The sequence below is a fragment of the Poecilia latipinna genome, unplaced genomic scaffold, assembly GCF_001443285.1.
Source record: "Poecilia latipinna isolate Pla-1442-1.1 unplaced genomic scaffold, P_latipinna-1.0 Scaffold1713, whole genome shotgun sequence".
Taxonomy (NCBI): Eukaryota; Metazoa; Chordata; class Actinopteri; order Cyprinodontiformes; family Poeciliidae; genus Poecilia; species Poecilia latipinna.
In genome coordinates this window covers 162,035-174,381 of record NW_015114329.1, presented here as the reverse complement: position 1 = coordinate 174,381, position 12,347 = coordinate 162,035, and the positions used below count along the sequence as shown (strand labels likewise).

The 12,347-nt window shown below is 39.8% G+C and overlaps 1 protein-coding gene across 1 annotated transcript; it reads left to right on the top strand.

The window, feature by feature from the left end:
- The first annotated feature begins 641 nt into the window (after positions 1-641).
- On the top strand, positions 642-9,917 carry slx9 (SLX9 ribosome biogenesis factor). Its single transcript, XM_015060427.1, has 6 exons — positions 642-947; positions 1,290-1,407; positions 5,216-5,284; positions 7,432-7,603; positions 7,780-7,845; positions 8,807-9,917. Exons 1-6 carry the CDS (start codon positions 771-773, stop codon positions 8,931-8,933), a joined length of 729 nt encoding a protein of 242 aa, XP_014915913.1. The 5' UTR covers positions 642-770; the 3' UTR covers positions 8,934-9,917.
- Positions 9,918-12,347: the final 2,430 nt, after the last annotated feature.

The following is a 12,347-nucleotide window of genomic DNA, read 5'->3' as shown; positions in this document are numbered from 1 at the left end:
CAAGAAACCTTAAAATTACCTGTTCACAAGTTGGACTGTGCTAGGTTCTACTTACACAGTCCATGAGACAAACTGTGTTGTAACTATAAACTATAAAGAACCTCAAATTTTGTGTTCCAGTTTACATTTTAAATTCAGCTTGTTGTTTGTAGCAGAAATTTGAACTTCTGGTCCAAGAAGACAATTTAATATTCTTTTGGTATCTCAGCAGAAAACATAAATGGAAAACGTTCCAGATGCTTGTGAACTAAAACATTCTTCAAAATTATTATTATTATTATTATTATTAGTAGTAGTAGTAGTAGTAGTAATGTTACACATTCTGCCCTGTGACATTTTATGCTGGGCATGCGGAACGTTTTTAATTTGTTTCCTAACGACGGAGTAAACCGTGGCACAATTAGTGTCAAGTTGAACTTAACACAACACTTCCGTTAAATATCGTCAAAATAAAAGATTTGTGCTTTCTGTTACGGTTTTAGTAACTTTCTCGTTTCCAACTCATGTTGCTAAACAACTATTATTCACTCTGAAACCGTCAGTAATGAATTTAGCTAATGTTCGTATACCAAAAGAATATTAAATTGAATTATTGGACCAGAAGTTCAGATTTACATACGCGACATTTAAAATGTAAAAACATGAACTTCCGATAGTTCAGACAGTCAGACCCCACGTGGTCTTCAACGCACCGTTGTAGAGTAGAAACGACAGGTCCAAGTAGCTTGGTGGGCATAAAAGGAAAAGCTGGACGTCCTGGAGATGTTAACATGGTTGGAAAGGTGAAACATGTCCGTCAGAAGCTCCATCAGGAGGCCGTGAAGCTCCACGGTCCCCACAGCCTCACTCAGCCCAGCGGGACGGAGCTGTCCCAAAGTCCGCTAGAGCTCCACAACACACCGGCGGCGCCACCCGTGGACAAAGAACCGACCCAAGGCGAAGGACAGGTCATACATCATCTGTCAGAATGTCAGATTTTAAAAGTAATCTGTGTGGACCATAAAATTAGTAAAGCACAGATAAGCAGAGAAAGTGTGGTGGCTGTACTTTTGATATAACGAGTGCCGACGATATAATGTGGAAGTGAGGACTGATTATAAAACTGTCCATGCTGGTTGTTAAAGATCGGATGTACAGCTGGTTAAAAGATTTTATAAGAGGAAAATAAAAAATAGAATAAAGCTATTCAAGAAAATATATTATTGAAAATGGAGCTCCCCAAGGATTCATAATAAGCCCTTTTCTCTACAATGATAATGATGTGTTTTGATTTCATTACATTTTTCCAGACTATTTCTCAGCGCTTCTTTCCTTCTGGGATATTTGCTGCCACAAAGATCTCTGCAGAGTCCCTGGTCCAAACACTCAGCTTTGAGGAATGCCCACAAGTCCAGCCCACCAACACAGGTAAGATTGACGCTCTGCTGCACCTTACCGATGTACACTATTGCCAAATGTATTTTCTCACCCATCCAAATTATGGGAATCAGGTGTTCTAATCACTTCCAAGGCCACAGCTGTAAAAATGAGGCACCTACACATGTAGACTGTTTCTACCAACACTTGTGAAATAATTCTCTAAGCTCTATCAGGAGCTCAGTGAATTCCAGCATGAAACTGTAATAGGATGCCAGCTGTGCAACAAATCTAGTCATGATATTTCTTTGTTCCTAAATATTCCACAGTCGACTGTCAGCTGTATTATAAGTAAAAGGAAGTGTTTGGGAACAACAGCGACTCAGCCACAAAGTGGTAGGTCATGTAAACTGACCGAGTGGGGTCAGTGGATGCACATAGCGGTCAGTGGATGCTGAAGCACATAGCGCAAAGAGGTCACCAACTTTCTGCAGAGTCCGTCACTACAGACCTCCAAATTTCACACGGCCTTCAGATTAGCTCAGGAACAGTGCGCAGAGAGCTTCATGGAAAGGATTTCCATGGTGACCAGCTGCATTCAAGCCATACATCACCAAGTGCAATGCAAAGCATCAGATGCAGTGATGTATGGCAGGCCGCCACTGGACTCTAGAGCAGTAGAGGCATGTTCTCTTGAGTGACAAATGGCGCTTCTCTATCTGGCAATCTGATGGACCAGTCTGGGTTTGGTGCTTGCCAGGACAACAGTACTTGTCTGACTGTAAAGTTTGGTGGAGGAGGGATCATGGTGTTGGTTTGTTTTCCAGCAGCTGGGCTTGGCCCCTTAGTTCCAATGAAAGAAACTCTGAATGCTTCAGCTTTCCAAGACATTTTGGACAAATCCATGCTCCCAACTTTGTGGGAACAGTTTGGAGCTGGCCCCTTCCTCTTCCAACATGACTGTGCATCAGAGCATAAAGACATGATGGCAGAGTCTGGTGTGGATGAACTTAACTGGCCTGCACAGAGTCCTGACCTCAACCTGATAGAACAGCTTCGGGATGAATTAGACCGGAGAGTGAGACCCAGGCCTTCTCAGTATGTGACATCAAAAATGAGCTTCTGGAAGAATGGTCAGAAATCCCTGTAAACACTGCTAAACCTTGTGGACAGCCTTCCCAGAAGAGTTGAAGCTATTCTAGCTGCAAAGGTGCACCAACGTCATATTGAATCCTATGGGTTCAATATGACAATATGTCACTTATACTCATATTTAAGTGACAGGCAGGTGAGCGAATCATTTTGGCATTATAATCTATATAGTATATAATGTATTGTCTCCTTACAACCACAAATCACAACAGTTTTTACGTGGTAGACCTACACAGATTGGTGCCTAACTGTAGTCCTATGGATTTCAAACATAATTATAACATTTTCAACATTGTTTTTTCTAAGAAAAGTCTGAAATCTGTGACTTGAATTTGTATTCAGCAAACCTAAACAAATCTAGTAGCCCTTGGGTCGAAACAAGACCATCTATGCACTATAACACCCACAAAATCTCATCTAGCCCGCGTACCTCGAGAGTGAAAATTCTCAAACCTAAATAAATCCAGAACTGCTGATAATCTTCAGAACTCACCTAGTTAGTAAAGAGTTCAGCTTGCTAAAGAACATTAGCAAACATCAACATCTGGTTAGGTGAGTCCATATTGAAGAAGTCTAAATACCGGATGTTGATGCTGTCTTACAGTTTGCTTGGCAGTCTGTGTTCTAGTTTTGGGATGTAGTAATGTAGAGATTAAATTAAAGTTTTGTCAGGACGTTAGACATTTTTCTAAACTATCCAAATGTGTTTAATAACTAAGATGTGAATTTTTATGACATTAATACTCGGGGCCTGGTGCAGCAGAAAACAGTTCAGATTTTCTCCTCAGGAAGGAAATGGGCACAGTCATTGTTTTAGACAGGATAATGCTCTAATAGATGATTCTCCAACTATATTATCCACGAAAAAAGTCAACACATTTTAAAATCCAGGTTTATTTAAATATTTAATTCCTGTGAATGCTCTGACTGGAAGAAACCAGCAGGGGCCGCCAGCAGACTGGTCACTGTACCTCTGGACTATTTGAGGGCTTTGTCTGATCTTAACTCCACACATTTTAACATCGCAATCAGCAGAAATGGTTCATTTTAAGGTGAAATGGTTCATAAATTCTTCTATTTTGCTCTGTCAGTAGTTTTTAAGCCACAGTTTGATTCTACTCTTTGTGTTTAGGTCACTGTTTGGTTCTGTTTCTGGATAGTAGGAATCAAGGTTATTGAATCCTAAAAAGCAACAATTCTGAATCCTTTGTTTTTAGGATTCAGTTGTCTTTATTGTCTTTGTGGCTTGTTTTTTCTATTGCAAATGCAATAGAAGTTTTATCACAAAATTTCTATTGCACTTTCTTAAAATACCTCTCAAGATGAAGTATGAGTGTTGAATTTGCTTACAGTCCAGAGCTACAGACAGTAAACATGAAGGTGTTCACTGGTTAAAACCTCTGCTTTAAGAGTCAACATACACAAGTGATGGTTAAACATAATGATGCCAAACAAGTGAAGTTGTTTGTGTGCACTTAGTGTGAAATAAAGTGAGTTCATTTCAGCCTGTGTACCAGAGCCTTCACTTTTACATCTCACAGCCAGTGAACCTTCAATACACTTCAGATGGTATTTCTCTGTTTATAGTTGCTGAAGCAACAATTCTGAAATATGGTTTGTCACATATTTTCTGTCTAGTGACTGTTAATAAAGACCTCTAGAGTCAATAAATATCTTTATTCCCAGTGTTTGGTTTCATTTATGAAATGAATGCTAATCTGTTTACCTGTGATCTGTGCAGAGTATTCCAGTCCAAACTTGACCCCATATAGTGAGGCTTTATATCTCATCTGATTTTAGGTGGTTCTCTTCGTGTTTCCTCAAAATGGCTAACTAAACAAAAGGCCCAGACATGAAGCACGTAAGCAGATTAAAGACCTTAATACGTCTTTAATTTGTGTCATTTTTTTCCATTGAAACAATTCAAGGTGTGTGGGTTGGAGGGTCGCCTTGTGTCCATTCAGCCAGAATCACAGCAGCTATCCATTTCATCTAACAGCAGAAAGCCGACTCTCCTCATGGGAGCAGAGTGGTGGTAAACCCCCCCCACCCCGCTCTTATCTATCCTAGTTTCTGTAGTCAGCATCAGATTCTTATCTTTGCCTGTTCTGACTGCAAACACTTGTGTTGTTTGGTTCGTGGTGGCAGATAAAAACGCAGCATTTTAGAGGTCTTAACTACTGTAACGATTTTAGCCTCAACTTGCTGAGCTTTTCCTATCACTCCTTTTTTATTTTATCCACCTCATTTATTAGTTAACAGAACACTGTTTTTTGGTTTAACAGTTTCTGGTTAAAAAAAAAGCAACATATGGAATGCTATATTTACATTAGAATTCATCTAGAGAGGGATCAGCGGCAGTTTTTGAGTCAATTGTCTTTTTTCTAAATTGAGTGAAAGTTGCTGAATGTTTGTAATCCTGTTTACTTTTAATTGAAATAAAAAGAATGATTAAAACAGTAGATGAAAAGTTTTAATTCATCACTACAGCATCCATCTGCCTGTGCTCACAGGTCAATATGTACCTGCAGTATGTGGCCCAAACAAGATAATCTGCAGACCTCCAAGTGGCCCCTGTGCCACATGTTGAACCTTCTTTATCTAAATAATTGAGTGCAGATCAGCTCCATTCTCTGCCCCTAGGAACCTTTCCTGTTTAACCGGGTTTTATATGTGTTACCATGGAACTGTGATTCTGTTGCCACAGGACCAGTGGAGACAAAACTCAAGTCAAAGAAAGAGAAGATGAAGGAAAGAAGAGAGAGATGGCTCAGCAGTAAGTTCATCAGTGCCTAAAGAACATGTTTCCACCACGGAAGACCTGCTGCTGTTCACTGAAAGCACACATGCTTTAATGTCTGTCTTCATTCATCAACATTTATTTCTCCACATTCAGCTGAAAGCAGATATTTACATAAACTTTTTAAGATTGAAACCAAGCAAAACGTTCCTGTTTTAGCTACCATTCTATGTTTTATTTGCTAAATGCCAGAATAATGACTTTCTTTAAATTCAAAGTTTTCCACATTATTTGCCCTTTAAATGATCTATCAGTGCGTTTGCAAACTGTAATCTAATTTTTCATGTTGCTGTTTGAGTAATGGCTTCTTCCTCTCGCAGTGGCCTTTCAGCCACTGTGAGTCCAAATCGGATGCATTTAAAAATTGTCTCTTCTGATGTTCAAAAACTCCAGAAAAATGAATTAATCAATACTTTGCAGTATGACCACAGATCCAATCTGCATGTGTCAGGAGAACAACCAGGGGTCGCTTAGCGATTAGTGGTTATCCGTAAAGTGTCTGCTTAGCTTAAAAATGAGCAATGTTAGAGCGAACATAACATTCAGAAGTGTTTTATTTCTTAGAATCCATCTGCAAATGTGACGCATGCCGACTGCATGAGTGGGTTTTGGATTCAGGACCATTATTGTGTCTCAGTGTAATTATTGCTGCTCTAACTCTGCGGCCATCATCTCCAGTAATTGACATGAAGCCTGTAACCAAAGCCTTCTGCTGAGCCAATCAATTCCTCAGTAACACAACACGCAGCTTCTTCACGCGTATAATTAGGTGCTAATGGCTGCTGCCTCAGACCCGCTGAAATCCGAGCCCGGCTCCACAGAGGACGCTTTTCCAGAATTAGGGAAGAAATTAGAAGGACAGCTTGTTCCAGATTTCCTCGGTCTACAAAGAATGAATATATGAAAGGACAAAAGAAAAGCATGACTGCCTCACCTAACAGTTTTATTATGATTGACCTGAAATATATTTTCGTTTTCTAGTAATCTGAAAAAATTGCTCTCTTATGATTGGTTATAGTTGGAAAAAAAATTATTTAGTTCTTATTTTTCAAGTTTCACCTCTTACCAAGAATGACGAGGTTTGTAAGCCTCATTGTAGGTACATCTCAGCTGTGAGAGATGACCTAAAAATGTTCAAATCATAGTATGATTTTTGAATAATTATAATTTTCTTGCATACTAGAAAAATACAACTTAATATTTAGAACAGTAACTAGGGCTGGGCAGTGACTCAATTTTATCAGCTAATAGAGTTTGTTGTTTAAGAATTAGATTTTTGGAAAACCAGGAGATTTTCCAAAGATTTCCGTAGTTCAGTCAGTGTGACATCAGCCTTTACAGCTCGACTAAACACACAGCTTGTGTTTAGTTAGGTTTTGAATTCAGATCAGTTCTCACATGGAATGATTGAAGTAAAACAAGTTTTTGAAAATCTTTTCTGTCATTTGTTTCTAAGGAAGGAAAACATGATTAAAATCAAAAATTAGATTTGGTTTGAAAACAAACAAAAAAAAATCAAGAGATTTTATCTTTAAGACATATCACTCAGCCCTGACAGGAACCTTTGTCTACAGCTGTTTCCTGTAGTTCTTTACCAAACGGTAGCAGGGATTTTGCTCCGTCTGTCCATACAGATTTTAGGGTTCAATCATTTAAATTCCTCTCTCAGACATGTGGATACGCTGCATGTTAGCTCAGCTTCCTTCAAAGATTTTCTGTTATGTTCCGGTGTGGAGACTGGCTGGGCCACTCCAGAACCTTGAGATTCTTCTTGTGGAGCTTTTCCTTCAAGGAGTAAAATGTTACTGGACTTTCTCATAGTTGTGTGTTTTTCAGTTCTTCAAAGAAGAAACCCTCCAGAATCCACCGTTTCACATTTACAAAATAGAACACCTTATGGATTTATGTTTCAATCATTTTAATGATAATAGTTCAGGATCAAGTCAACTGTCTTGACTGAACTGACTTTTTGCTCACCATGAAAAGATGACCCAGTAGTTATGAAACAAGCATAAAACGGCTGTTTGGATCAATGTCTTTTAGGGTCTACTGATTTCTGATGTTTTGGATAAACATGCTAGCTTGTTTTTATTCTTGTCATCATTCTGTTTCTGTTCTCACAGAGATCAGCTTCATCAGGGAAGCCAAGGAGAAGCAGGCGGCGGAGGCCCGGCGGCGGGCCACCCCTGTGGTGGGAGACCTGAGGCCGCTGGTGGACGCCCTGCCGGAGCTCTGCCAGCTCATTAGCCCCCCTGCTGCCTTGGGATCCCGTCGTAAGACAAGAAAGAACAAAACGTAAGTTCCAGCTCAGAGTTTAGTGTGCTCAGTTCTTGATGACAGGTCCAAGAAAGAGCAGGAAGGTTCATCAGAAGAAAAATGGAGTGTATGTCCAAACTTCTGTTCAGACGCTGCTAAATCAAAGAGAAGGTCGTGAGAGGTGTCATTAGCATGTTTTTGTTCTTCTGTTTCAGACCCATGAAGAGGCCTGAGCCGACAGACTTCAGCCAGATGAAGCAGTCCCAGAAGCGTAAACTGCTGTAAGCATCGCTTTTCCGTTCGATGATGACAGTCTGTCTCAAACTGTGGTACCCCATAGTGGTTTGCAAGGTTTTGCATTTTCTGTAACATGATCTTAAAGTGTGTATAGTTAACTTACCTAAGGATTGTGTTTAAAAATAATAGTGAATAAGTGGCTTATATTCACTCAGAAGAAAAGCTGAACATACCAGTGGAAAGAAAACAAAACCCGGACTACTTGCATGATTGGAAGAATTTATGTCTGCAGGAATATTTTTCAGTTTCTTTTTGTGGGTGAGTGGCAGAACTTTTGTTTGTACAACAGACCTAGACTGTGGCCAGGTCTGACCCTGACCTGGAGCTGCTCTGCTGCCACTGTGCCGTGTGCAATATGACAGTGACGAGGCAGTGAGCAGCGCTGCGCCCCACGCTGACTAACTACATCTTAACATCTCAAATAAAACAATTATTCAAATTGAGCTTTCTTAGGGCTAAAAGAAAATATTTGTTTCTGCCATAGCAACTTACGTCTATATTTTTATGATGCTTCTAATTTACACATGACTCTAAACTTTTAGTAATGCACACAGCACCTTAGTGAATAACTTCTTTTTTGATTTTCATGAGTTTTTCATCATTGGGAAACTTAGAATCTGCTTTTTCATTAGTAAATAACTCAAAACACCTGGAGTAGATTCACTCATGTTTCTGTTGTGGCCAGACACATTTACAAAATAGCCTCACCCTTCTCATTAGAATGAACAAATAAGACAACAATAAGTGATTTAAGAGACTAATATTTTAATTTCAGGTTGTATACATTAAGATGATGTGTTATTGTACGGGCAAATTCAAGATAGGTGGTCCATGAGTGTTTGTTAAACGGGTAGAGTGATCTTCAGCCTGAAAACGTTTGTTAAACACTGGATTAGGGACAAAGATCTAGGTTACCGAGGGTCAATCTGTTCTCTGCTTCCACAGGGAAACTGAGAGCAGCCGCTTCAGTGACGCAGTCAGGATACTCTCCGGCAAACAGAACCCACTGTTGGACATTGGAGAGCAGCTAAAGAAGAGGATGAGGCATGAGGAAGAGCAGGGCCCCAGTTAGTAGCAGGTGGAGGCACAAACTCGGCCATCTGATGACTGCAGCCTTCTGCTTTTCATTGTGACTCTGAGTGTTTTTCAAAAATGAGCTTCCAGTAAGCGTCCACTTCTGCTTGTCCCTCTCAAACATCTTTAGAGGGTCTTCTTGGTCTTTTGTTGTTCACCAATAACAGTTCTCTATGTGCTGGAGCCATCCTCATCCACAAAGATGTTCAGCATCTCAATTTGTTCCCCTGGAAATGTCATGTTGAACTTCTTCCCAGCTGGAAGTTCTAAGACCCTGAGCGGGGTCTGGGTGGTAAGCTGTGGTTAGATCAGAGGTAAGACAAACCTAATCAATAGGAGCTTCAGGGCTCATGTGGACCATTAGTGCTCATTAATAATGGATGCTACGGGAAGAGCATAGGCTCAAATACAGACATTAGAGCTTTGCAAAACCAAACATTGAATTTCTGTACTTTCAGCTTTCATAGTCTGACTATATTGTGTGATGTTGTCGGATTGGTATGACTGGAAGCTTCAACAACAGATTTTATTGGGGTTTATGTTGAGTGGTGACGGTATCTTAAGCCAGTGTTTCTCAGCCCTGCATGTTTTAGGTGTTTCATTTCTTCAGCCCAACTGATTCCAGGCATTTGCTGAACTGTAATCACCTGAATCAGGAATACTAAAGCAGGGAGCTATCTAAAACATGCAGGGCTGTGTGACTTGAGGACCAGGCTTGGGAAACACTGTCTTTAAGCCTGCTGTCTGTTTTCACATAAAGTCCACTAAAGTTTGGAAGACACACATAATCATGGCAATAAACTGATGAACATGTGTTTTTTAATTTTTTTTTAACTAATTTGTGTAAGATATGATGCAGGTCTCCTGAATGAAGCTGAAGAGATGATCAACACCTTACTCACAGAATGATGATGATGATGGTGGTGGTGGTGGTGGGAGGGGCTTTAAGAGTAAGCAAGTAAATAAAGGAGCAGCTCATTGATGAGGGCCTGACTAGAGTCATTTCCACTGAAACTGAAGTATGTTTGGGTTGTGTGCCTGAAAAATTAGAGTTTAGATTTATGGCCTGAACCCAACTGCAAATTTGGCTCCATCTTTAATAAGCCTTCAACATACAGAATGTGAAGTAGTGTTAATCTACCTACTGTAGTCTAAATAGAGAAGTAGGCAGCTTACCCCGTTGATAAAAGATAAAAAGTAAGGCGAAGATGTTCATTAGACTTTAACATAATTAGCAATAGTGACCCCACTGTTGCCAACGCAACAATTTTCTTGCTTCATTGAGCAACATTTCAGCCCAAAAAAAGTGTATCGCCCAAAATCGGAATTAGCATGTTAAGCTTTTTAAAAGATTGGTGATCGGCCAGAAAACTGCAATCGGTGCAGCCCTAGTTACAATTAGATCAGCCTTATTTCTGTCTTACCTTAGTTCAGTTCTTAGCTGTTTTAGCGTATGTTCATTTCTTCCCTATTTCTAGTTATTTGTTAAATTCATTTTTCAAATAAATTTTACAAATATTTATTTGTAAAATATTTGTAAATATTTTTGCCATTCCCTCCCCTCACACCTGCAACCCATTTCTAGTCAGCCATCTGTTCCTTGTTCTGTAAGTCAAGCTCCCCAGTATACATGTCATTTATTCATCCTCGCTTTGCTTTGCTGCCCCCTCTCACTATTTTCCCTGTGAAAACTTGCTATCATTCTACCCCGGATTCCTGTTTTTGTTCTGCTCTGGCTTTGTGTGTGCATGTGTGCGTTTGTTTGTAATACCTTTTGGGGACCATTATCCTGACTACGTTGTGGGGACCCACTGCTTCTTGTGGGGACCGAACAATGGTCCCCACAAGGGGAAACACTATTTTTGGGTCGGGGGTCAGATTTAGGACTAACGTGTGAATTGAGTTTTGGATAGGGTTAGGTATGTAATGGTTAGCGTTTGGATAAGGGTAAGATTTAGGCTGTAGAAATGAATGGAAGTCAATGGAAAGTTCCCACAAAGATAACCACGCAAACGTGTGTGTGTGTGTGTGTGTGTGTGTGTGTTTTGTTCTTATCTTTTTGTTAAATATTCTTGCCTCTGCTGCTCCTACATTTGAGTTTTACTCCACAACATCATGACATTTCCATCACAAACGTGCTCAAAACTTTCTCAATTTTCCGCTAATGGAAAAAAAACATAATTTTGCAATTGCTGTTTCTACTAAATATGAGACGCAATTGAATCATGTGTGAATAAGTTTGTTCATGTGATTAGTAATTAGAAAACATGTTGCAACGTCATCCTCCTACCATTCCTGCCGTCTTCCTCCTTTCTGCCAGTAGTATCTGGTTGTTCATACTCAACCTCCAGTTGATCATATTTTATTACTACCAAACAACAACCACGTCCTTGAGCAAATATATACTTTTTTTTTTTATCAAAAAACCTTCTTTTGAAATTGGTATGTTTCCATTAAGCAAATTTATTTTCATAATTCCCATTTCTGCAGTTATATGGTCAGTGGAAATGCAGCTTAGCAGTGAAGCGACAAGCTCCTTATACCTGGGAGAGGAGATGTATCTATGTGGTGTTTTGAGGAAATGATAGTGGGCAGTTTTACAGAACAGCTATGGATTCAACACTTTCAAATGACTCAACTTTTCATCAGCTGTTAGACCTCTGGTGCAGCCAGCTGCTGTCTAATCAGACACACTGCTGCTTTACCCTCCCACCCTTTTTCTCCTCATCCTGTCTCCTCCTCTCCAGTCCTCTCAGATAAGACAGGCAAGGAAAGAGAGGAAAGAGAATGAACCGGCCGGTGCTGGGATCTACAGAGCATCTGGAACCTCCTGCACACAGTAAGTACCAAAGCATGGCTAACCTCTGTAGTAGTGGTTCTGGTTCTGGTTCTGAAGACTACTTGTCCAGATTGTGCAGTTGGACTCCCAAATGTGAACATTAAGCCTGAACAATGTTCTGGATTTGAACTGACAGCTCAGTATGTGTTCAGATGAATCTAAAAGAACTTTATTCTGCGTTGATCCACCACAGAGAGAGCAGCAGCATTTACTGAACCATCCAGTTACAAACCTGTTGGACTTAACCAAGAAGAGCTGGGATCCTTTTTACTGCATCCCTGAAGAGAAATAAACACTTCAATACATTTATTATAAGCCATTTTCTTAAAAGATTTTTTTATGTAACTAGCTTAGTTGAGTGATTTGTTCAGATGAATCTAAACTGACACACATTATTTCCTTGCTTAAAAAAAAGACAAACTGGAAATAATTCAGCAGATCTATTAAAAAGCTGAGTGCAGCAGAGAGACGATTAAACTCACCACCTTGTTAGACTCCTACTGTTACAGCTTTACAGCATAATAATGAGAACAACAATGGCTGGTGACATTTGTATAAAAACAACTGAAAGAT

Bases quoted from the DNA above. Each gene is read 5' to 3' on its own strand.
- slx9 (XM_015060427.1), top strand. From the start codon at position 771: ATGGTTGGAAAGGTGAAACATGTCCGTCAGAAGCTCCATCAGGAGGCC. The intron at 5,285-7,431 runs GTAAGTTCATCA...CTGTTCTCACAG, and splicing joins AAGAGAGAGATGGCTCAGCA to AGATCAGCTTCATCAGGGAA. The intron at 7,846-8,806 runs GTAAGCATCGCT...CTGCTTCCACAG, and splicing joins TCCCAGAAGCGTAAACTGCT to GGAAACTGAGAGCAGCCGCT.